Raw genomic sequence first — 20,098 nt, forward strand, 5'->3', positions numbered from 1 at the left:
CCGTCTCCTTTCTCTTTGGTGCTGTCACCATCAAATATTCAGTGGCCTGGTTTGCAGATAACATGGTTTATATTACTTTATGGTTCATTAAACCATGGCTTACCATGATGAATGAGCCCTGGTTAGCAGCTCTGGTATGGTTTGTTTACTGCCAACAATCCATGGTCTGAAGCTGTGGTTTGTTACTGGCTCGCAAAACCTTGGTTTGTTGTAACAAAGGCTTGACATGATGTGTGAACCCATGGTTTGTTTGGTCATCCCACCCCAGAAGCTGACCAAGCTACAAAGGCAGAAGGTAAGAGCAGATGGAGGGGGGGGGGAACCAAGCTTTGCAGAAGCCATACTTTGTTCATCTGTGGCAGAACTCCATGGTTAACTTGTGACTTGTTAAACCAACCCTAGCCGTGGAAAAAACCCAGTGGCATAGTGCTATGTGTTAACCAGACCAGTCTGGTTTTGGACTCTTTTCTCTGAACTATAAAGAATTGGGACCGATAATGTGTGCTCTTTTGCTCAACCATCCCTTTACCCAGTCTTATGGAAACATCCATTTAATTATTTTACAGATAGGATACCCAAAATAGAGCTTATCTCATTACCTCACAGGGTCACTGATTGAACTGATGCTTAAATCTAGGGTTTGTTGTGTTTATGCTGTGTACTGGGGTCAGTGAATTTATCATTTCTCCTGTCCCAAACTCTTTTAACACACTTTCTGAAGCTGGTGTCATGGTTACTGTGGATTTTATTCATAGTTTCTGAGTCCTTTTATCTCCTTTCCTTTCTAAACGCATCACACCTTCCACTGTGATTCTCTTAGACTCTTTCTGCTCAGGAAGCCGAAATGACTATTTCAGATGTGCAGATGTAGCAGATAATAGAGGGCTATATTCTTCAGTTTCCAGTGGTTCACTGAAACTGGAATGGATCTTAACACATATGGACTTAAATTGAGTTTTGAGCATGTCAAACTTTGGAAAAAAAACCAGTTTCAATGCAAATATCCTTCAAATTCAAACTCACACTAGAGCTTTGATAGGTCTTGAGTTTGCATCTCGAGATTTTGAGATGGGTTTCAAGCAGGTAAATGTCATAATTTGGGGGAGATTTTTCTTCCCTCTTGGGAGTGACACCAGCTACAGCTTAAAACATGGGTCTCACTCCACCTGCAAGGGGATTGACTAGATGGTGCAAACCTCCCAATAGCTTAGTCCTCATTCTTGGCGATTTCACACTTAGGTTTGTTCTTGTCCTAGTCCATTAATGGGGAAAATACTACATTGTGTGCAGTTCTGAGTTGCAATTGGATAACAAGATGCTTTTGGGAAAAGTTCTGGATGTAATCATGCAATTTAACTTGATTACTTAACAGTACATTCTTCAACAACAGTTTCTCATTTATCCCAGTAATCAGCCCAATGGCTATGCTATTTATTTATTATCTATTTTATTCATTTCATAAAATTTATACACTGCTTGACTGTAAAAACAGGCAATCAGGCTCATAAAAAATGATAAAATGATCAATAAGTATCAAAGAGAAAAATTAACAATCTTAAGACTTTCAGAAATAACCATGGACTAAAAGCAGATAAAATCCTTCATTGACTTTCTAAATACCTGGATAGGCTGATCTAATCAAAAATGTTTTAGGTGCCCCCAAAAAGTACAGCAAAGGTGCCTGCCCGGTAGCAATAGGCAGGGTGTTATCAGTAATAACTAGTAATATAAACTACTTGATTTTAAAAGGTGCCCCTGGATTTTTTTTAATAAAAAAATGACTCAAAATGTTCAATTGACAAAGCAAGCAAATTAATTGTCTTTAAAGTTTCAGTTCTACTTGACAAAAGGATGCCTTGTGACTGAAGTCGAGAAGTGTATTAAATCGATATTCCCAGCAGAGGGAGCTGCAGACCTAAATGTATAAAACTAAGAAATTTAAAAAAAATTACGGGAGTCCTGAATATTGAATTTGAGAACATATACCTGAAGGCTGGAATTCCTATGGGGATTAAATCCTTAGGTTTTGGGTCCTTTCCCTGCCCACCCCCCCGCCTGCCCTGCACAAGCCTGTCAAAGCAAATGCTCGACATTAAACATGAACCAGTAACAAACAGACAACCCATGCAAGTTTCTGAGCAGAGATAGCACATGCTGAGAAGGTCTCACTCCTGTCAGGAACCATAGATGGAGGGCACAAGGAGAAGGGGACGACAGAGGATGACATGGTTGGGCAGTGTTGTCGAAGCTACCAACATGAGTCTGACCAAACTGCAGGAGGCAGTGGAAGACGAGTGCCTGGCGTGCTCTGGTCCATGGGGTCACGAAGAGTCGGACACAACTAAACAACATTCTTGTAAATCAAAAATTTATTTCAAAAGAAGAAACGCCCCTCCAGAAAGGCAGGGGATTCCCCGCCCCCCACGGGTAGCATCTGATGCACTCCCCAGGCCATTGCAGAAGGAAATGAGCACCAACGATGTCCTGATGTGCTTGGCAGCGCGTAAGGAGCATGCATTCCCGGGAAAGCGATAAGAGGCGAAGGCGGTGGCAGGGATGTACGGCATTTCTTGGTCCGCGGAGTATGGTTGGAGCCAGGGGATCAAGTGCTACCTATCTCAAAGGGGAACATCGCCAAACAGGCAGCTGTACCTTGGAAATCTAGGTTTGCTGAACCGTAATCCCTTTTTGATTCCTATATTTGCTCAGCCTGTTCCTTTCCCCGCTCAGGGGAGGGAGGAACTCTTCCATATGCATAGGAGGCTCAAGACGGTGCGCTGCGCTCTTGCCAATGCAGCCCTGCTCGCTTCCCTATTCATGCGCTGGGCGACGGTGTAGCATGCTGCTGTCTGCTTTAATGCGCACCTGGCTTCCCCTCGGAGTGCGTGCGACTACGTCTGTTCAGTCCTCACCTCCTTCCTTTCGGAGAAAGCCACAGAAGGATTAAATGTATCAACGGCCAAAAAGGACCGGCGCTCCTCCGAAAACAGGGGTGTGCTGCTGACAGGTGTGGGGGAAGCCTCCTCGCTACCTGGGGTGGCAGACGGAGGCACCCCCTGGGGGCGGGGCGTCCTGACATTGTGCCGTGATGTCACGACACAACGTCAGGACGGAGTGAGCACGCGCCAAATCTGGTGCATGCTCACTTCGCCACCGGGCTGCTGCCACTGCTCCCACAGCGACCATGCAAGCTGCTGAGCAATCGGCGGCTCGTGGGGCTGCCGCACGCGAAAAGCAGCACGGCCTTATACCTGCTGCTCACGCTCAGCAGCCCCACGAGCCGCCAATCGCTCAGTGGCTCACAAGGTTGCTGCGGGAGCAGCCCACAAGCCCCCCATAGCGGTGCTGACGGGTGGGCCAGGGGTGGCGCAGCCTCGCTCGGGGCCTGCCGGTGGGGTGGGGTGGGGCCGGCCCAAGTGTCACCCCCTCCCCTGGAACCCGGGGCGCCCTGCCCCCTACGCCCTGCCCTCGCTACGCCACTGGCTGCTGAGGAGATGGCTGTCACCAGCACTGGCATCCACTCAAGTTTCCCTCACCACAAGGTGGCATTTTATGGAAGCAAAGGGGAATAAAAGAGCCACAGAGGCACAAGCTTGGGGGGGGGGGGCATGTCACTTGCGTGACGTGCTGTCCTGTTGTTGCGTGCATGACATCAAGATGTCGGGAGGTTGGGGGGAGCTGAATGCGGTGGTCACATGCAGGGCCTGATTTAGGTTTGATGAGGCCCTAAACTTCTGAAGGTAATGGGGCCCTTTATATGTCCAGCTGTCCTTTGTCAACAACAAATTGTAGCAGTTTTTTGTGTTGAATATATGCTATATGGTAATTTATCGACCTAAGAGGTATCTAAAGCCATTTGCATATAACAAAATATGTATTTTATCAAAGTAATTGTTGAACTGAAATACAATTAAGAAGTATATTAATAGTGAAAAACAACTAAGAAGAAGTATATTAATAGTGAGAAGAAGAAGAAGAAGAAGAGTTTGGATTTGATATTCCGCTTTTCACTACCCGAAGGAGTCTTAAAGCGGCAAACACTCTCCTTTCCCTTCCTCCCCCACAACAAACACTCTGTGAGGTGAGTGGGGCTGAGAGACTTCAGAGAAGTGTGACTAGCCCAAGGTCACCCAGCAGCTGCATGTGGAGGAGTGGAGACGCGAACCCGGTTCCCCAGATAACGAGTCTACCGCTCTTAACCACTACACCACACTGGCTCTCTAGTGAGGTCATTATTAAGCTCTAACTTAGAATATAGGCACCCTATATATAGAAATGAGCAAACCAGTGATATTTTAGGGAGCAGGCTAGCAGGCGGAGCCCATTACTTCCATCATAGGAGCCTACACAACACAAAACCCTGTTGCTGTGTGTAGATTCTATTTTATTTGTTTTTTATCTTATATTTTGGAAATGTACATCCAGTTTTTTCCCCTTTTACATTTTTGGGGGGGCTCCCAAGAGAGTGGGACCCTAAGCTATCACTTGTTTAGCTTATATGTAAATCTGGCACTAGCCACGTGTCACTGCTGCTACCGGCAGGCGGTTGCTTCCACCCTTCTTCTCCTCTGGGGCAGGAGAAGGAGAAGAAAAAGCCAACCACTGGAGCTGCTCAGCCTCCTCCACCCCCTCAACTTTGGAAGGGCATGGCCCCCTCTCAAAAGATATCGAGGGGGCCCAAAACACTTCAGCCCCCAGGAGCTGGTACCCCTGGAGAGCCATAATTTGCTTGGTCTGTTTAGTTGCAAGAGACCAGGTGCTTCCTGAGGGAGAGGGAATGGAAGGATTCAGGCTCTGTTAAGAGAGACAGAAGAGGAGCCTCTATGAACAGCATAGATTGTGTGAACAATTGTGTGAACAATTGTTCACCGATTTCTGCGTGACCAGCTCTAAAATGTGGTGCCTATCACAGAAATTTGGATGCACAGCCACCTTGTCTTCCATTTTCTTTTTTCAAAAGAGGTCAACCTGAGCTGCTTTCTGTTTCCTCGGCCTTATGGACGTGCAATCTCTCCCACTCTGGTGGCCACTGGACGCCGTGAACTATGACACCCAACAGTCAATTACAATTGTCTGCATGCTACTCAAATGCAGACTGCCAACATGGATTTATTCCACTTCATCTGCACAATGACCTCCTTTCCAGACGTTGTTGGGACTCCCAGCTCCCATCAGCCTCAGGGCCAACGATGAGGAATTATGGGAACTGTAGTTGTCCAACCTCTGGAGGACAGCAAACTCTCCATCCTTGATTTCATCAAACACCCTAGTTAATATGTGAAAGTCTGTAGTCCTACTGAAACAGTAAAGCGACTGTGGTTCTAGAAAACTTGCGGGGAAAGCAAGCAAGATGTATTTGCTGTAGTAAAATATGACTAAATTCCAAACTGACAAGCGCCAAGGAAATAGAGTTTTCTCTCTTCCAAGAGGATGGATTATGGCGTTCCCAGCGTTAATCTAATGTTAATCTTGTCCAACGTTCATACTCAGAGGACAAAATGTTTCCGAACAGTTTAGTCCTCTGCGTTATCTATAATAACATGATTGAAGTTGCATAAAGGCAACCTTTATTTTCAAACATGAGACTGTTTCCGTAAGCAAAGGAGCCAGAATGGGACGGAGCACATCGCTCATCGAATATTCTCGGTTAGGAGGGATTACACAACCGATCTGGCGGCATTAGAGACCCGGGTTTTTCACCCTCTTGATGAGCTCCATATTTATTTGCTTGATATCCGACTGCTTGCACCGCTCGGAACAACCTGTTTGCGGAGCCGATTTATTTTGCAAATCAGATGGGGGAATTAGCAAACGAGATTCTCTCGACCCACTTTGATTGAACAAGTCATCCATTTGCTGTGTTTTGGATGCTAATTAGTTCTCCCTGGGCCTTTTGCTAAACTCTGCACAATCTTTACTATTCACAAACTGAACGCGTCCTTGAGGGATGAGTCAAACTTTTGCATAAGAACATTTTGGAAAGTGAAAAATGAAGTGCTTTTTTGTGTGTGTTGGGGGGGGGGAGGAATTATATTTACATTTTTTGCACACCAGGGTGTGCACACCAGGGACAAGGCTACCATTCAGTGGATTTGTAACTGGCTGACTGACCGAACCCAAAGGGTACTCATTAATGGATCCTCTTCATCCAGGAGAGAAGTGACTAGTGGGGTGCCACAGGGTTCTGTCTTGGGCCCAGTCTTATTCAACATCTTCATCAATGACTTGGATGATGGGCTTGAGGGTAACCTGATCAAGTTTGCAGATGACACCAAATTAGGAGGGGTGGCTAATACCCCAGAGGACAGGATCACACTTCAAAATGACCTTAACAGACTAGAGAACTGGGCCAAAGCAAACAAGATGAATTTTAACAGGGAGAAATGTAAAGTACTACACTTGGGCAAAAAAAATGAAAGACACAAATACAGGATGGGTGACACCTGGCTTGAGAGCAGTACATGTGAAAAGGATCTAGGAGTCTTGGTAGACCACAAACTTGACATGAGTCAACAGTGTGATGCAGCAGCTAAAAAAGCCAATGCAATTCTGGGCTGCATCAATAGGAGTATAGCATCTAGATCAAGGGAAGTAATAGTACCACTATATTCTGCTCTGGTCAGACCTCACCTGGAATACTGTGTCCAGTTCTGGGCACCACAGTTCAAGAAGGATACTGACAAGCTGGAACGTGTCCAGAGGAGGGCAACCAAAATGTTCAAAGGCCTGGAAACAATGCCTTATGAGGAACGGCTTAGGGAGCTGGGTATGTTTAGCCTGGAGAAGAGAAGGTTAAGGGGTGATCTGATAGCCATATTCAAATATATAAAAGGATGTCATATAGAGGAGGGTGAAAGGTTGTTTTCTGCTGCTCCAGAGAAGCGGACACGGGGCAATGGATTCAAACTACAAGAAAGAAGATTCCACCTAAACATTAGGAAGAACTTCCTGACAGTAAGAGCTGTTGGACAGTGGAATTTGCTGCCAAGGAGTGTGGTGGAGTCTCCTTCTTTGGAGGTCTTTAAGCAGAGGCTTGACAGCCATCTGTCAGGAATGCTTTGATGGTGTTTCCTGCTTGGCAGGGGGTTGGACTGGATGGCCCTTGTGGTCTCTTCCAACTCTATGATTCTATGATTCTATGATTTACGCTGGGATTTATTTAGAGTTGGTTTGTTTCTTCTTCTTCTTAAATAACGGCTGTAGCTCAGTGGAAGAGCATCCCCTTCGCGTGCAGAAGATTTCAGCTTGGATCTCAAGGTAGGCCTGCAAGAGCCTTTGCCAATCAGTGTAAAAAGGTAAAGGACCCCTGGATGGTTAAGTCCAGTCAGGGGCGACTATGGAGTTTTGGTGAGGGGAGAGACTTTGTCAGGCAAGACCTCCTTCCACCTGCCTTGCCCCCACCCTCTAGTCCAGGGGTCAGCAAACTTTTTCAGCAAGGGGGTCGGTCCACTGTCCCTCAGACCTTGTGGGGGGCCGGACTACATTTTGAAAAAATAATATGAACGAATTCCTATGCCCCACAAATAACCCAGAGATGCATTTTAAATAAAAGCACACATTCTGCTCGTGTAAAAACACCAGGCAGGCCCCACAAATAACCCAGAGGTGCATTTTAAATAAAAGCACACATTCTACTCATGTCAAAACACCAGGCAGGCCCCACAAATAACCCAGAGATGCAATTTAAATAAAAGCACACATTCTACTCATGTAAAAATGCCAGGCAGGCCGCACAAATAACCCAGACATGCATTTTAAATAAAAACACACATTCTACTCATGTCAAAACGCCAGGCAGGCCACACAAATAACCCAGACATGCATTTTAAATAAAAACACACATTCTACCCATGTAAAAACACCAGGCAGGCCACACAAATAACCCAGAGATGCATTTTAAATAAAAGGACACAATCTACTCATGTAAAAACACCAGGCAGGCCACACAAATAACCCAGAGATGCATTTTAAATAAAAGCACACATTCCACTCATGTCAAAGCACCAGGCAGGCCCCACAAATAACCCAGAGATGCATTTTAAATAAAAGGACACATTCCACTCATGTAAAAACACCAGGCAGGCCCCACAAATAACCCAGAGATGCATTTTAAATAAAAGCACACATTCTACTCATGTAAAAACACGCTGATTCCCGGACCGTCCACGGGCTGGATTTAGAAGGCGATTGGGCCGCATCTGGCCCCCAGGCCTTAGTTTGCCTAACCATGCTCTAGGGCCTCCTTTGCACATTACAGTGGTACCTCGGTTTTCGAACTTAATCCGTTCTGGAAGACCATTCGAAAACCGAAAACTCAACAGCTAAGCCTAAGCCTCATCTAAGCCTCAGGATCTTGCACCAGCAGAAGCCGCACGGCATGTTCGACTTCCGAGGCGTGTTCCAAAACCGAAGCGTTTACTTCCGGGTTTGGAGCATTTGAAAACGGAAATGTTCGTCAATGGAGATGTTCGAAAACCGAGGTACCGCTGTACATTTAAAGCACCACGATATCACTTTAGACAGTCATGGTGTTACCCTGGGAGGTAAAGCTTGTTAATGGTCCTGAGAGTTGTTTAGGAGACCCCCGTTTCCCTCACAAAGATGATGATGACAAGAATAATAATTTTATTATTTATATGCTGCCCCCTGGGCGGCTCCCAACAAAATATTAAAAAACACAATAAAACACCAAACTTTAAAAACTTGCCTATACTGGGCTGCCTTCGGATGTCTTCTAAAAGTCATTGAGTTATTTATCTGTTTGACATCTGGTCCTTTAGGGGCACAATTACCCCATTCAGGCTAGTGTGGTGTAGTGGTTAAGAGCAGTAGACTCGTAATCTGGTGAACCGGGTTCGCGTCTCCGCTCCTCCACATGCAGCTGCTGAGTGACCTTGGGCTAGTCACACTTCTCTGAAGTCTCTCAGCCCCACTCACCTCACAGAGTGTTTGTTTTGGGGCAGGGAGGGAAAGGAGATGGTTAGCTGTTTTGAGACTCCTTAGGGTAGTGATAAAGCGGGACATCAAATCCAAACTCTTCTTCAGGGAGTCCCCCCCTGTCCCCCAACAGTAATTCTGTATTGTTGGGATTCAACCTCAATCCATTAAGCTAAAATTCCAAGTTTGCTGGGAAGTGCAATTGACGGTTAAACCACTATGGGAATTGTTGCTCTGGGAGCGGAATGGTTATTTTTATTTTATTTTTAGACTCCTGGCTTTCTTCCTCGGCTCTGACTCTCTGGCCTAGCTCCTGGCTCACCCAGACAGCTACCTGCAGCTCAGCCTTGGCACTGAATCTTGCTGTCAATGGTCAAGGGCCATTTTGCATTGAGGCAAACGAAATCTCTCTTTGCCCCTTTAGCAGGACAGCGCAGGCAATCAGCTTCCCATGCGGTTAGCACCATAGATGCCACTTGGCAAATGGGCAGCAATGTTTGTGTATGCAGTAGTTCATCTATTATTATTTTTTAAAAAATGTAAATGTTGCATCTGTGCTATCCAAAGTGCGTGCCAAGAAAAATCAAATTCTGGCCAATCCTGTATAAATTATGCAGACGGAGCAAATTTGTATAAAACAACAACAGCTTTGCATAATCTATTCAGTCCTTGCTAGCCATGGGGGGGAACAGTTAAGGAGTTATGCAAGGGAGTGAAGACACAGGGGTCCCCTAGCTGATGAAAGTCTAATACAGTAGGACTAGCCAACTGTTTTGGACTCCAACTCCCATCCTCCCTGGCCACTGGCAAAGCTGGCTGAGGCTCATGGGAACTGTAGTCCAACATCTGGAAACCACTGTTTCGGCTACCCCTGTAGTATTGCAATAACCCCGCTTTGGCAAATTCATGTTCTGAAGTATCTCTTCGCGATTAGAAAAAAGGCAGGAAATTATAGCTAGAATCTGTGCCCAAGGCGAATTTCTGCATCCCTGCAGCAAACACTCAAAGCTGGGAGAATTTGCCCAACTGAAGATTTCGGCAACCTGGTTGGGTCTGATGGAAACTGTAGTCTGGAGGGCACCAGGTTGGGGAAGGCTGGCGTACTATCCAGCACACCCAACCCAAACCCACTCTTTCCCAACTCCCAACACATTTTTCAACAGCAGATGTGAGCGATTTGGGAGGGGAACCTATGTCCCTCTAGTCAGTGTTTCCCAAACTTGGGTCACCATCTGTTTTGGGACTGCACTTCCCATCATCCCTAACCCACTGATCTTGGGAGTTAGGGATGATGGGACTTGTAGTCCAAAAAGAGATGGAGACACTGCTCTAGATGTTGCGGAAATACAACTCCCATCATCCACAGCCCAAAAGGCCAACGGTCAGAGATGATCCACTGTTGGGGGTGCTATGCTTCTGAAAGTATGTGCTCCTGGTAACAGGAAGAGGGGAGAGTGCTCTTGTGCTCAAGTCCAACTTGCGGGTTTCCCATAGTCATCTGGTTGGCCACCGTGAGAAGATGCTGGACTAGATGGGCCATTGTGCTGCTCTTAAAGTTCTTATGATGGGAGCTAGAGAACCACAGGTTCCTGATCCTTGATTCCGAATCAGAAAATTTGGTCCACTGGGAATTCACATGTCTAGACATCTCCATAACAGTCTCAAGCTTCCTCGCTGTCCACAGACGGAAATGCCCTCTGCTCTTTGTTAACTACGTGGAGACCTCCAGCGCTTCTCCCAAGACCAAAGCCATCCCCGCGCCATTTACGGCTAAACGGCGCTTCCCGGCTGTGGATCTTCTGGTGTCGCCGGAGGTATTTTCTCAGCCGGAACCGCTTCCCGCACTCGCGGCACTTGTGGGCCCCGTCGCTCATGTGGAGTTTCTGGTGTTTGATGAGGTTCCTCCTCTGGGAGAACGGCTTCCCGCATTTGGTGCAGTTGCACGGCCCCATCCGGACGTGGATTGTCCGGTGTCGGAAAAGGTTGCCCTTCTGGTTGAAGGTTTTCTCGCATTCCGGACACTGGTAAGGGGCCTCCCGAGTGTGGATCCTCTGGTGTCTCACCAGGTTGGACCTCTGGTTGAAGCTTCTCCCGCATTCTGTGCACTTGAAAGGCTCGCTCACGTGTGTCCTCTGGTGCCTGAGAAGCTTCCGGTTCATCCTGAAGCTTTCTCCGCACTCGCCGCATTTATAAGGCCCTTCCGTGGTGTGGATTTTATGGTGCCTGGTAAGATTGGATTTCTGATTAAACCCTTTCCCACACACAGGGCACGAGAATATCCTCTCGCTCTTCCTTACGGAGATACCTTTCTCGCCTCTTGCAAGGTCGTTGGCGAACTCAAGAACAGATGCGTCTTTACTGCTGAGAAATGGGGTTGGCGGTGGGCTAACGTTTTCCTCCTGTTGAGTTTCCAAAGAATATTCACTCCCTGGACCCATCTCTTCCTTGACCGAGGCTCTCTGGGCTTTCATCAGAGTGGGATGTGGGTTGCACATGCTTTCGTATCCAGAACCCTCCAGAGCTTCTGATTTGACGCACATTTCCCGAACTCCCCCAAAATGATCTGCAGAAGCCACTGTACCTTCCAGTCTGCGCCCCGTCTGAGTTTCCAGAGGTGTGGGAGACATCTTTGGACTTTGGTGGTGGCCTTGATAGGCAGGTTCTGGTGGTCCATCTTCACAAGGGGACTCAAAGTCCTCTGCCGTTGCCACCCTCCATTTATTAGTCTCCTCAAGTTCCTCTTCCACCTGATTTCCCCAAGATGAATGGACAACCCTGTTTGGACCACAAACAAACCTCTTCTGTGACCTTGTTTGGACAGGACTTCTCTGCACCTTACGTACCTTCAGGAAGGTTGCACCCACTTCCAGAGTCAAGCCTGCTTCTCTTATCTGAGCCATTTGAACCAGACGCGGCCGGCTAGTCCCGTTTACATGGCTTCCTGTCTCACGTTGCCCGTTTTTCACGCGGTTCCTCCGACGAGCGCCCAAACGCCTCTTGGTGTCCAGCCTCTCCCCTCGCTCGCCACATACAGGTGACCCCTCTTCCACCACAGATTTTCCAGTGAGTCATTGGGGGTCCCCTTGTCAACAAAGCTCTCCCCTCGATCTCTGCGCGCATCCAACCTTTTCACAACACGGATGCTGTGAGCCAGTCTCTTCCCACAGCAGGAGAAGGTGCAAAGCTCCATCTTTCACGAACATCTTAAAGTGAGCTGCCCGGCAGATTTCTGGCTAGAAATGCCTGCCTCATCCACTTCACTGGAAGGAACCTTTCACCTTCCCTGAGCAGGTGGATCTTGTGCAGAAACCTATCCTATATTTCTTGCAAACACGCAGATACTGTGACCGATGTCTGGTGCCTTTGGAGATCACCCTTTCCTGCTGAACCACTTCCCACGTTTGGGACACAAATACAAACTTCAGCGCTATGTTCCAGGGAAGAGGAAGACATTATTCACTATGCCTGCTCCATTATCAATATCCTCCTCCCATCTCCTTCCATATAACAGGCTATTTTCTGCGTTTTTCCTCTGGAAGATCGCCTGGTGGGTTTTGCTCCCCTACTTCCCAGTGGTTTGAATTCTCCATCTGAACTTGTTTGCTTTCAACAGCAAAAGCACGGTACCCTTTTATAATACGGGTGGTGATATTCTAGTCCTCATGATGCTTCTTTATAGATGATTATCACAGCAGTGGGGCCTTGGTCTGTTTGATAAAAAGAAGGGGGGAGTTATATTGGGGTTCCTTAAAACGGGAAAAAACATATTTAAGCTGCTGGTTATGGGCTGTCTCCTCTCTTCCTCCGCTCCGCCAATACCCCACATTTTAATACACTGGACCATGGGGCGCACCTTGTTTTTAGAGGAGGAAACAAGAAAAATTTAATATTCTTTTTTTAAATGGTCGCATTGAGATCTTTACCCACACACCCCACCGCAAGCTACAGGAAGAATAACAATGGATTACTGGTTATAACATATTATATTTGTCCTAATATGTTATCCCAGGGTCAAGCGTTTAAAATACTTGAGATGCATGATACAGATACCCGCCCTGTGGAACGCCCTCCCATCAGATGTCAAGGAAATAAACAACTATCTGACATTTAGAAGACACCTGAAGGCAGCCCTGTTTAGGGAAGTTTGTAATGTTTGACACTGTTTTGTTGTTGTTGTTGTTGTTGTTGTTGTTGTTGTTGTTGTTATTGGTGTTCTGTTGGGAGCAGCCCAGAGTGGAACTCTACAACCCTACCTGCCCGCAGACGAAAGCTCATACCAAGAACAAACACAGTTGGTCTCTAAGGTGCTACTGAAAAGAATTTTCTATTTTGTTTTGACTATGGCAGACCAACACGGCTACCCACCTGCCTGCAGACTGTCTCTCCAGAGTGGTGCATGCTCTGGTTATCTCCCGCTTGGCCTACTGCAATGTGCTCTATGTGGGGCTACCTTTGAAGGTGACCCGGAAACTACAATTAATCCAGAATGCGACAGCTAGACTGGTGACTGGGAGTGGCTGCCGAGACCACATAACACCGGTCTTGAAAGACCTACATTGGCTCCCAGTACGTTTCTGAGCACAATTCAAAGTGTTGGTGCTGACCTTTAAAGCCCTAAACGGCCTCTGCCCAGTATACCCGAAGGAGCATCTCCACCCCCATCGTCCAACCCGGGCACTGAGGTCCAGCTCTGAGGGCCTTCTGGCGGTTCCCTCCCTGTGAGAAGTGAGGTTACAGGGAACCAGGCAGAGGGCCTTCTCGGTGGTGGCGCCCGCCCTGTAGAACGCCCTCCCTTCAGATGTCAAGGAAATAAACAACTACCTGTATCTGACTTTTAGAAGACATCTGAAGGCAGCCGTGTTTAGGGAACTTTACATGTTTGAAGTTTTATTGTGTTTTAATATCCTGTTTGAAGCCGCCCAGAGTGGCTGGGGAAACCCAGCCAGATGGGCGGGGTATAAATAATAAAAACAAAAACTATCATTATTATTATTATTACTATGATGGCGATAAGAAGAAACATTCATAATGACGTATCATTAAATGTTGCTGATTTTGTGAATCGATATTAAACGTCTTCTAATTTCATTAAAATGATTAAGAGTGTAATGATTATTAAAAGAAGAGCCCTGCAGAGTCAGGCCAAACCCACCCCCCACCCACTAGTCTAGCCCAGCATACTGTTCCCACCATGGCCAACATCCAATGGGAAGCCCTGGGATAGCTCAGTGGGTAGAAAATGAGGCTCTTAATCTCAGGGTCGTGGGTTCGAATTCCACGTTGGCCAAAAGCTTCCTGCATTGCAGGGGGGTCAGACTAGATGACCCTGGGCTCCCTTCCAACCGGACATTCTAAGAAAGCGGGACTCTCTTCATTGGGGATACCCAGCCACCGATACAGGGAGGTGAAACCGCTAGCAGATGCTGGTATCATGTGGTTGCCAGGAGCCCCTTTGAGAAAACAACAACTGGGGAGTTTTGGACTCTCTTTCCGAAGAGCCACGAAGCGATGGCCGGCGAAGCAGCAATTGCGCCCCAATCCGGATGCGCACAGAGCAATGGCTGCAATTCTGGGATGCTCTGCACCGTTGGGGTCGTGCTGCAGGATGAATGCGCGACCCGACGGGTCTGCTTTTTAAAAAATAATTAAAAAATGCCTTACCTTTCCTGCCCTGGTGACCAGCTGGAAAGAGATCTTGCTTTAGGGGTTTTTTTGGGGGGTGGGGGTGGGGGAGATGTTGTGACGATGGTGGTGAACTTACTCTCTGCAAAGGTCCAAAGGAAGTCTGCGGCCAGATCAGGGAAAGCTACCGGAGGAAGGAATTTCTCGTCTACTTAATTTAAGGGATGGGGGTGGGGTGGGAATCTGGGCTTAGAGCAACGCCTGGGAATGTGTTTTTTTTAAATTAATTTTCCTCCTCTAGCTTGGAAATCCACCCATGCAAACGCAGGCAGATAAGGGAGCCTCTACCCCGGAAAACAGTATTTCTTTCTTAATTTGATAGAGTTGCATGCATTTAGCATTGGAATGGTCTCTGTTCGCAAGGCTTTCTGGGAGTTGTAGTTCACCGACGCAATGATCCCCTCTCCCTAAAGCGGGGGGGGGGGGGGGAGAGGGTCTTTGAAGCAGAAAATCGTCTTTGAGATCCGGAGCCCGTTTCAGAATTTTGTTTTATTAGGCGAGGATAGAAGTGGCGACTCTCCTTGCTGATCAAAATTAAAAAGATTAAGAGTCAAAACCCTTAATCCAATAAGAGTCTGATAACCTTAATTCGTACATTTGTAGGGGTTGTTTTTATTTTATTTTAAAAATGAATTTAATGCCCCCCCCCTTAATCAAATAAGAAACTAACCAAGTATATTGCGGGTTTTATTGGATTTTGAAAATAAACTTAATCCGTTTAGAAACAAAACAAAACATGCAAGTCAGTTATTGTTGTCTTTTTAATTTGTTTCTGTTGGCGATTAATGATCCAGGTTACAGTGATGTGCTCTTTGATCGTGTATTACCTCATTTTTGATTAAAAATGGTTCGCAGAGGTGATGGGAAGAGTTTGCGAGAGGGGGAAATTGTATCAATAAGTTTGGTATTGAAAGCGTGTAGTGTTGTTGTTCAGTCGTTCAGTCGTGTCCGACTCTTCGTGACCCCATGGACCAGAGCACACCAGGCACGCCTATCCTTCACTGCCTCTCGCAGTTTGGCCAAACTCATGTTAGTAGCTTCGAGAACACTGTCCAACCATCTCATCCTCTGTCGTCCCCTTCTCCTTGTGCCCTCCATCTTTCCCAACATCAGGGTCTTTTCTAGGGAGTCTTCTCTTCTCATGAGGTGACCAAAGTACTGGAGCCTCAACTTCAGGATCTGTCCTTCTAGTGAGCACTCAGGGCTGATTTCTTTGAGAATGGATAGGTTTGATCTTCTTGCAGTCCATGGGACTCTCAAGAGTCTCCTCCAGCACCATAATTTGAAAGCATCAATTCTTCGGCGATCAGCCTTCTTGATGGTCCAGCTCTCACTTCCGTACATTACTACTGGGAAAACCATAGCTTTAACTATACGGACCTTTGTCGGCAAGGTGATGTCTTTGCTTTTTAAGATGCTGTCTATGTTTGTCATTGCTTTTCTCCCAAGAAGCAGGCGTGTTCTAATTTCGTGACTGCTGTCACCATCTGCAGTGATCATGGAACCCAAGAAAGTGAAATCTCTCACTGCCTCCATTTCTTCCCCTTCTATTTGCCAGGATGTGATGGGACCAGTGGCCATGATCTTAGTTTTTTTGATGTTGAGCTTCAGACCATATTTTGCGTTCTCCTCTTTCACCCTCATTAAAAGGTTCTTTAATTCCTCCTCACTTTCTGCCATCAAGGTAGTATCATCAGCATATCTGAGGTTGTTGATATTTTTTCCGGCAATCTTAATTCCGGTTTGGGATTCATCCAGTCCAGCCTTTCGCATGATGAATTCTGCATATAAGTTAAATAAGCAGGGGGACAATATACAGCCTTGTCGTACTCCTTTCCCAATTTTGAACCAATCAGTTGTTCCATATCCAGTTCTAACTGTAGCTTCTTGTCCCACATAGAGATTTCTCAGGAGACAAATGAGGTGATCCGGCACTCCCATTTCTTATTTACAATAAATTGCTGTTAAAGCATTTGCCAACAAGATTGGTAATGGTAAAAGCAGAAATCTCTGATGCAGAGATTTCCCCTTCCCAAACTCCTGGACCATGAATATTACTATCCTGTGTAGGCTACATCTGCTCAGAAGTAAGTACCATTTATTCAGTAGAACTTACTCCAAGAAAAATGCATGTTGGATTGCCACCTAAGAGATGCGTGAACATAAAGCTATCGTTGTGCATGTAGGATGCTGTTAAAAGGTAGAAGAAAGAAAGGAACTCTATAGGACCAACAAGTGTTTCAAAGACTTTAGGTTGAATCCTGACAAGACAGAAGTATTGTTCATGGGGGACAGGGGGCGGGTGGGTGTGGAGGACTCCCTGGTCCTAAATGGGGCAACTGTGCCCCTGAAGGACCAGGTGCGCAGCCTGGGAGTCATTTTGGGCTCACAGCTATCCATGGAGGCGCAGGTCAATTCTGTGTCCAGGGCAGCTGTCTCCCAGCTCCATCTGGTACACAGGCTGATACCCTACCTGCACGCAAACTGTCTCGCCAGAGTGGTGCATGCTCTGGTTATCACCCACTTGAACTACTACACTGCGCTGTACGTGGGGCTACCTTTGAAGGTGACCCGGAAACTACAATTAATCCAGAACGCAGCAACTAGACTGGTGACTGGGAGCGGCCGCTGAGACCATATAACACCGGTCCTGAAAGACCTACATTGGCTCCCAGTATGTTTCCGAGCACAATTCAAAGTGTCGGTGCTCACCTTCAAAGCCCTAAACGGCCTCTGCCCTGCATACCCGAAAGAACATCTCCACCCCCATCATTCAGCCTGGACACTGAGATCCAGCTCCGAGGGCCTTCTGGCGGTTCCCTCCCTGTGAGATGTGAGGTTACAGGGAACCAGGCAGAGGGCCTTCTCGGTAGTGGTGCCCGTTCTGTGGAACACCCTCCCATCAGATGTTAAGGAAAGAAACAACTATCTGACTTTTAGATGACATCTGAAGGCAGCCCTATTTAGGGAAGTTTTTTAATGTTTGATGTTTTATTGTGTTCTTAATATTCTGTTGGGAGCCACCCAGAGTGGCTGGGAAACCCAGCCAGATGTGCGGGGTATGTATAAACAAACAAACAAATAAATATTATTTTATTAAAAGCAAGCTTTTGAATCATCCTGAATGCCTCCTTATGGCAGGTTCTCCGAAATCACAACACACATGGAGAAGAAGAGAGATGTTGCATTGCCAGGAGACTTTTCGGGGACCTGCGCTAGCAAAATTTCCCTGCTACAAAGTAACTGGCAAATCTTATTTTTTTAAAAAAACAAAATATATTATATAATTCAATATAAGGTGAGCGGGGGTGGTGGTGGTGGAGGGGAGTCATCCAATCTGAACAGGGAATTCATGGGACAAACAGCTAGCGAACACGCAAGCCTCCTTCTGAAAGAGAACTGCCTGAGTCAACCACCTATAACACAGCAGCCAGGAAGGACTTCCACAAGCTCGGTGCCACTCCTGAGAAGGCCCTGTCCCACAGTGCACAGCTCACCCGTGGAACTCGTTGTCACAGGATGCAACAATGGTCACGAGCTCAGAAGACATTAATAAAGGACCAATCCCATTCTGTGGAGAAAAGGCCCATCAAGTTGTTTTAAATTGTTTTTAATATTGTGTTGTAATGCTGTGACTCACCCTGGGACCTTAGGGCAGAGCTTGGCTAATAAAGAAATAAATTGCCATAATCCACGGCTGTTAGCAAAAAGTTAAAAAATGCAATATCGGAGCCGGCTCTACCATTTGGTAGAGCAGGGATGGGCAACGCTTGGGCATCCAGATGTGGTCCCCAACATCCATCTGTCCCAGCCAACAAGCATGGCCAAGGAGAGGCACAATGGGTGGAGGAGTCTAGTAACATCTGGATGGGGGCAAGCTCCCCTTTCTCCTGGTGCCACAGCCAGCTGTTTTTATGCGCCATTGAAAGGCAGCAAATTGTTAGCCACTGAAAATGTATTTTTACTACCAGGGAGCGGTAGGCACATTGGTAGGGTTTCCTTACAGAACGACAGGGCCTGCTTTGGCTTGCCATGCAAATGGGTCCTGTTTGCGGCTTCCTTTCAGGCAACGGAATGTCTGAGGTCCTGCTTTTCGGAGGCAGGGGCCATCGTCATTTGGAAGGTCATTTGCTGGCCACTGTCACCGGAGGGGCTGGAATTTTTGCTCTAATCCCACAAGGCCCATTTCTTCTATTTATATGTCCTTGGGTAAATATGAAAATAATATTTCTCCAGGGCAGCTTTGTGGTCACTGCATGGATTTGGGAGTACTTAAGACTTCAAAGCAGCTTTTGATCTCCCAGAAGATGGGGCATCGAGGAGCTTTCATCATCCTTAGGGGGACATCCTCAAAGCTCGGGAAAATGGTGCCCAAATCTGACTAATTTAAGGACATGAAAGGGTTGGTTCTTTCTCAAACTCCTGCTACATAAAAGTAATCTTTTGTCAGTCCCCAAGTGACAGCATTGCTGATATTCTGATATTTGCTCCCAGTATGAACCATATAGGGTCACGGGTGGCGCTGTGGATTAAACCAGTGTTTTTCAACCACTGTTCCGCGGCACACTAGTGTGCCGCGAGATGTTGCCTGGTGTGCCGTGGGAAAAATAGAAATCAGCTTTGTGTTCAGCCAAACAGACCCAGGTTGCGCACTGAATAAAGTATTTTATAATTTTTCATATTTCTGTTTACTTACTATTTCATAATAAAGTAATTATAAAATACTTTCTTTGTGTTTATTTGATTCCTATTCAAGAGAATTACTTTATATATAGTCAATATAGGCACAGAGTTAATTTTTTTAAACATTTTCTAATGGTGGTGTGCCTCGTGATTTTTTTCATGAAACAAGTGTGCCTTTGCCCAAAAAAGGTTGAAAAACCCTGGATTAAACCACAGAGCCTAGGGCTTCCTGATCAGAAGGTCGGCGGTTTGAATCCCTGCGACGGGGTGAGCTCCCGTTGCTCGGTCCCAGCTCCTGCCAACCGAGCAGTTCGAAAGCATGTCAAAGTGCAAGTAGATAAATAGGTACTGCTCCGGTGGGAAGGTAAATGGCATTTCCATGAGCTGCTCTGGTTCGGCAGAAGCGGCTTAGTCATGCTGGCCACATGACGCAGAAGCTGTCTGTGGACAAATGCCGGCTTCCTCGGCCAGTAAAGCGTGATGAGCGCCACAACCCCAGAGTCGTCCGTGACTGGACCTAACAGTCAGGGGTACCTTTACCTTTACCTTTATGAACTATATATGCAGACAGACTGCAAAGAGGCTATAATCTACTCCTCTGAGCCACCCATCCCAAATTCACTTTGTCAAGCTACTTAAAAAAAACCCAACCCACCATATTTTTTCCATGTATAAGATGACACCTACCGTATTTTTTTTGAACCCAAAATTAAGAAACCAACATTTTAAACATCAAACAGAAAAACTTTGAGCTTTTTTGGGGGGATGTCACCCAAAGTGAAGAATTGATTGTTTT

General features: G+C 46.5%; 1 protein-coding gene across 1 annotated transcript; it reads right to left on the reverse strand.

Annotated features, from left to right (window-relative positions):
• Window positions 1–10,598: 10,598 nt before the first annotated feature.
• LOC117056006 (zinc finger protein 543-like) lies at window positions 10,599–12,068 on the reverse strand. Its single transcript, XM_033165991.1, has one exon. The coding sequence runs from the start codon at window positions 11,835–11,837 to the stop codon at window positions 10,599–10,601; it is 1,239 nt and encodes a 412-aa protein (XP_033021882.1). The 5' UTR covers window positions 11,838–12,068.
• Between the last annotated feature and the right edge of the window lie 8,030 nt (window positions 12,069–20,098).

This window comes from Lacerta agilis, chromosome 12, assembly GCF_009819535.1.
Source record: "Lacerta agilis isolate rLacAgi1 chromosome 12, rLacAgi1.pri, whole genome shotgun sequence".
NCBI classification, from domain to species: domain Eukaryota; kingdom Metazoa; phylum Chordata; class Lepidosauria; order Squamata; family Lacertidae; genus Lacerta; species Lacerta agilis.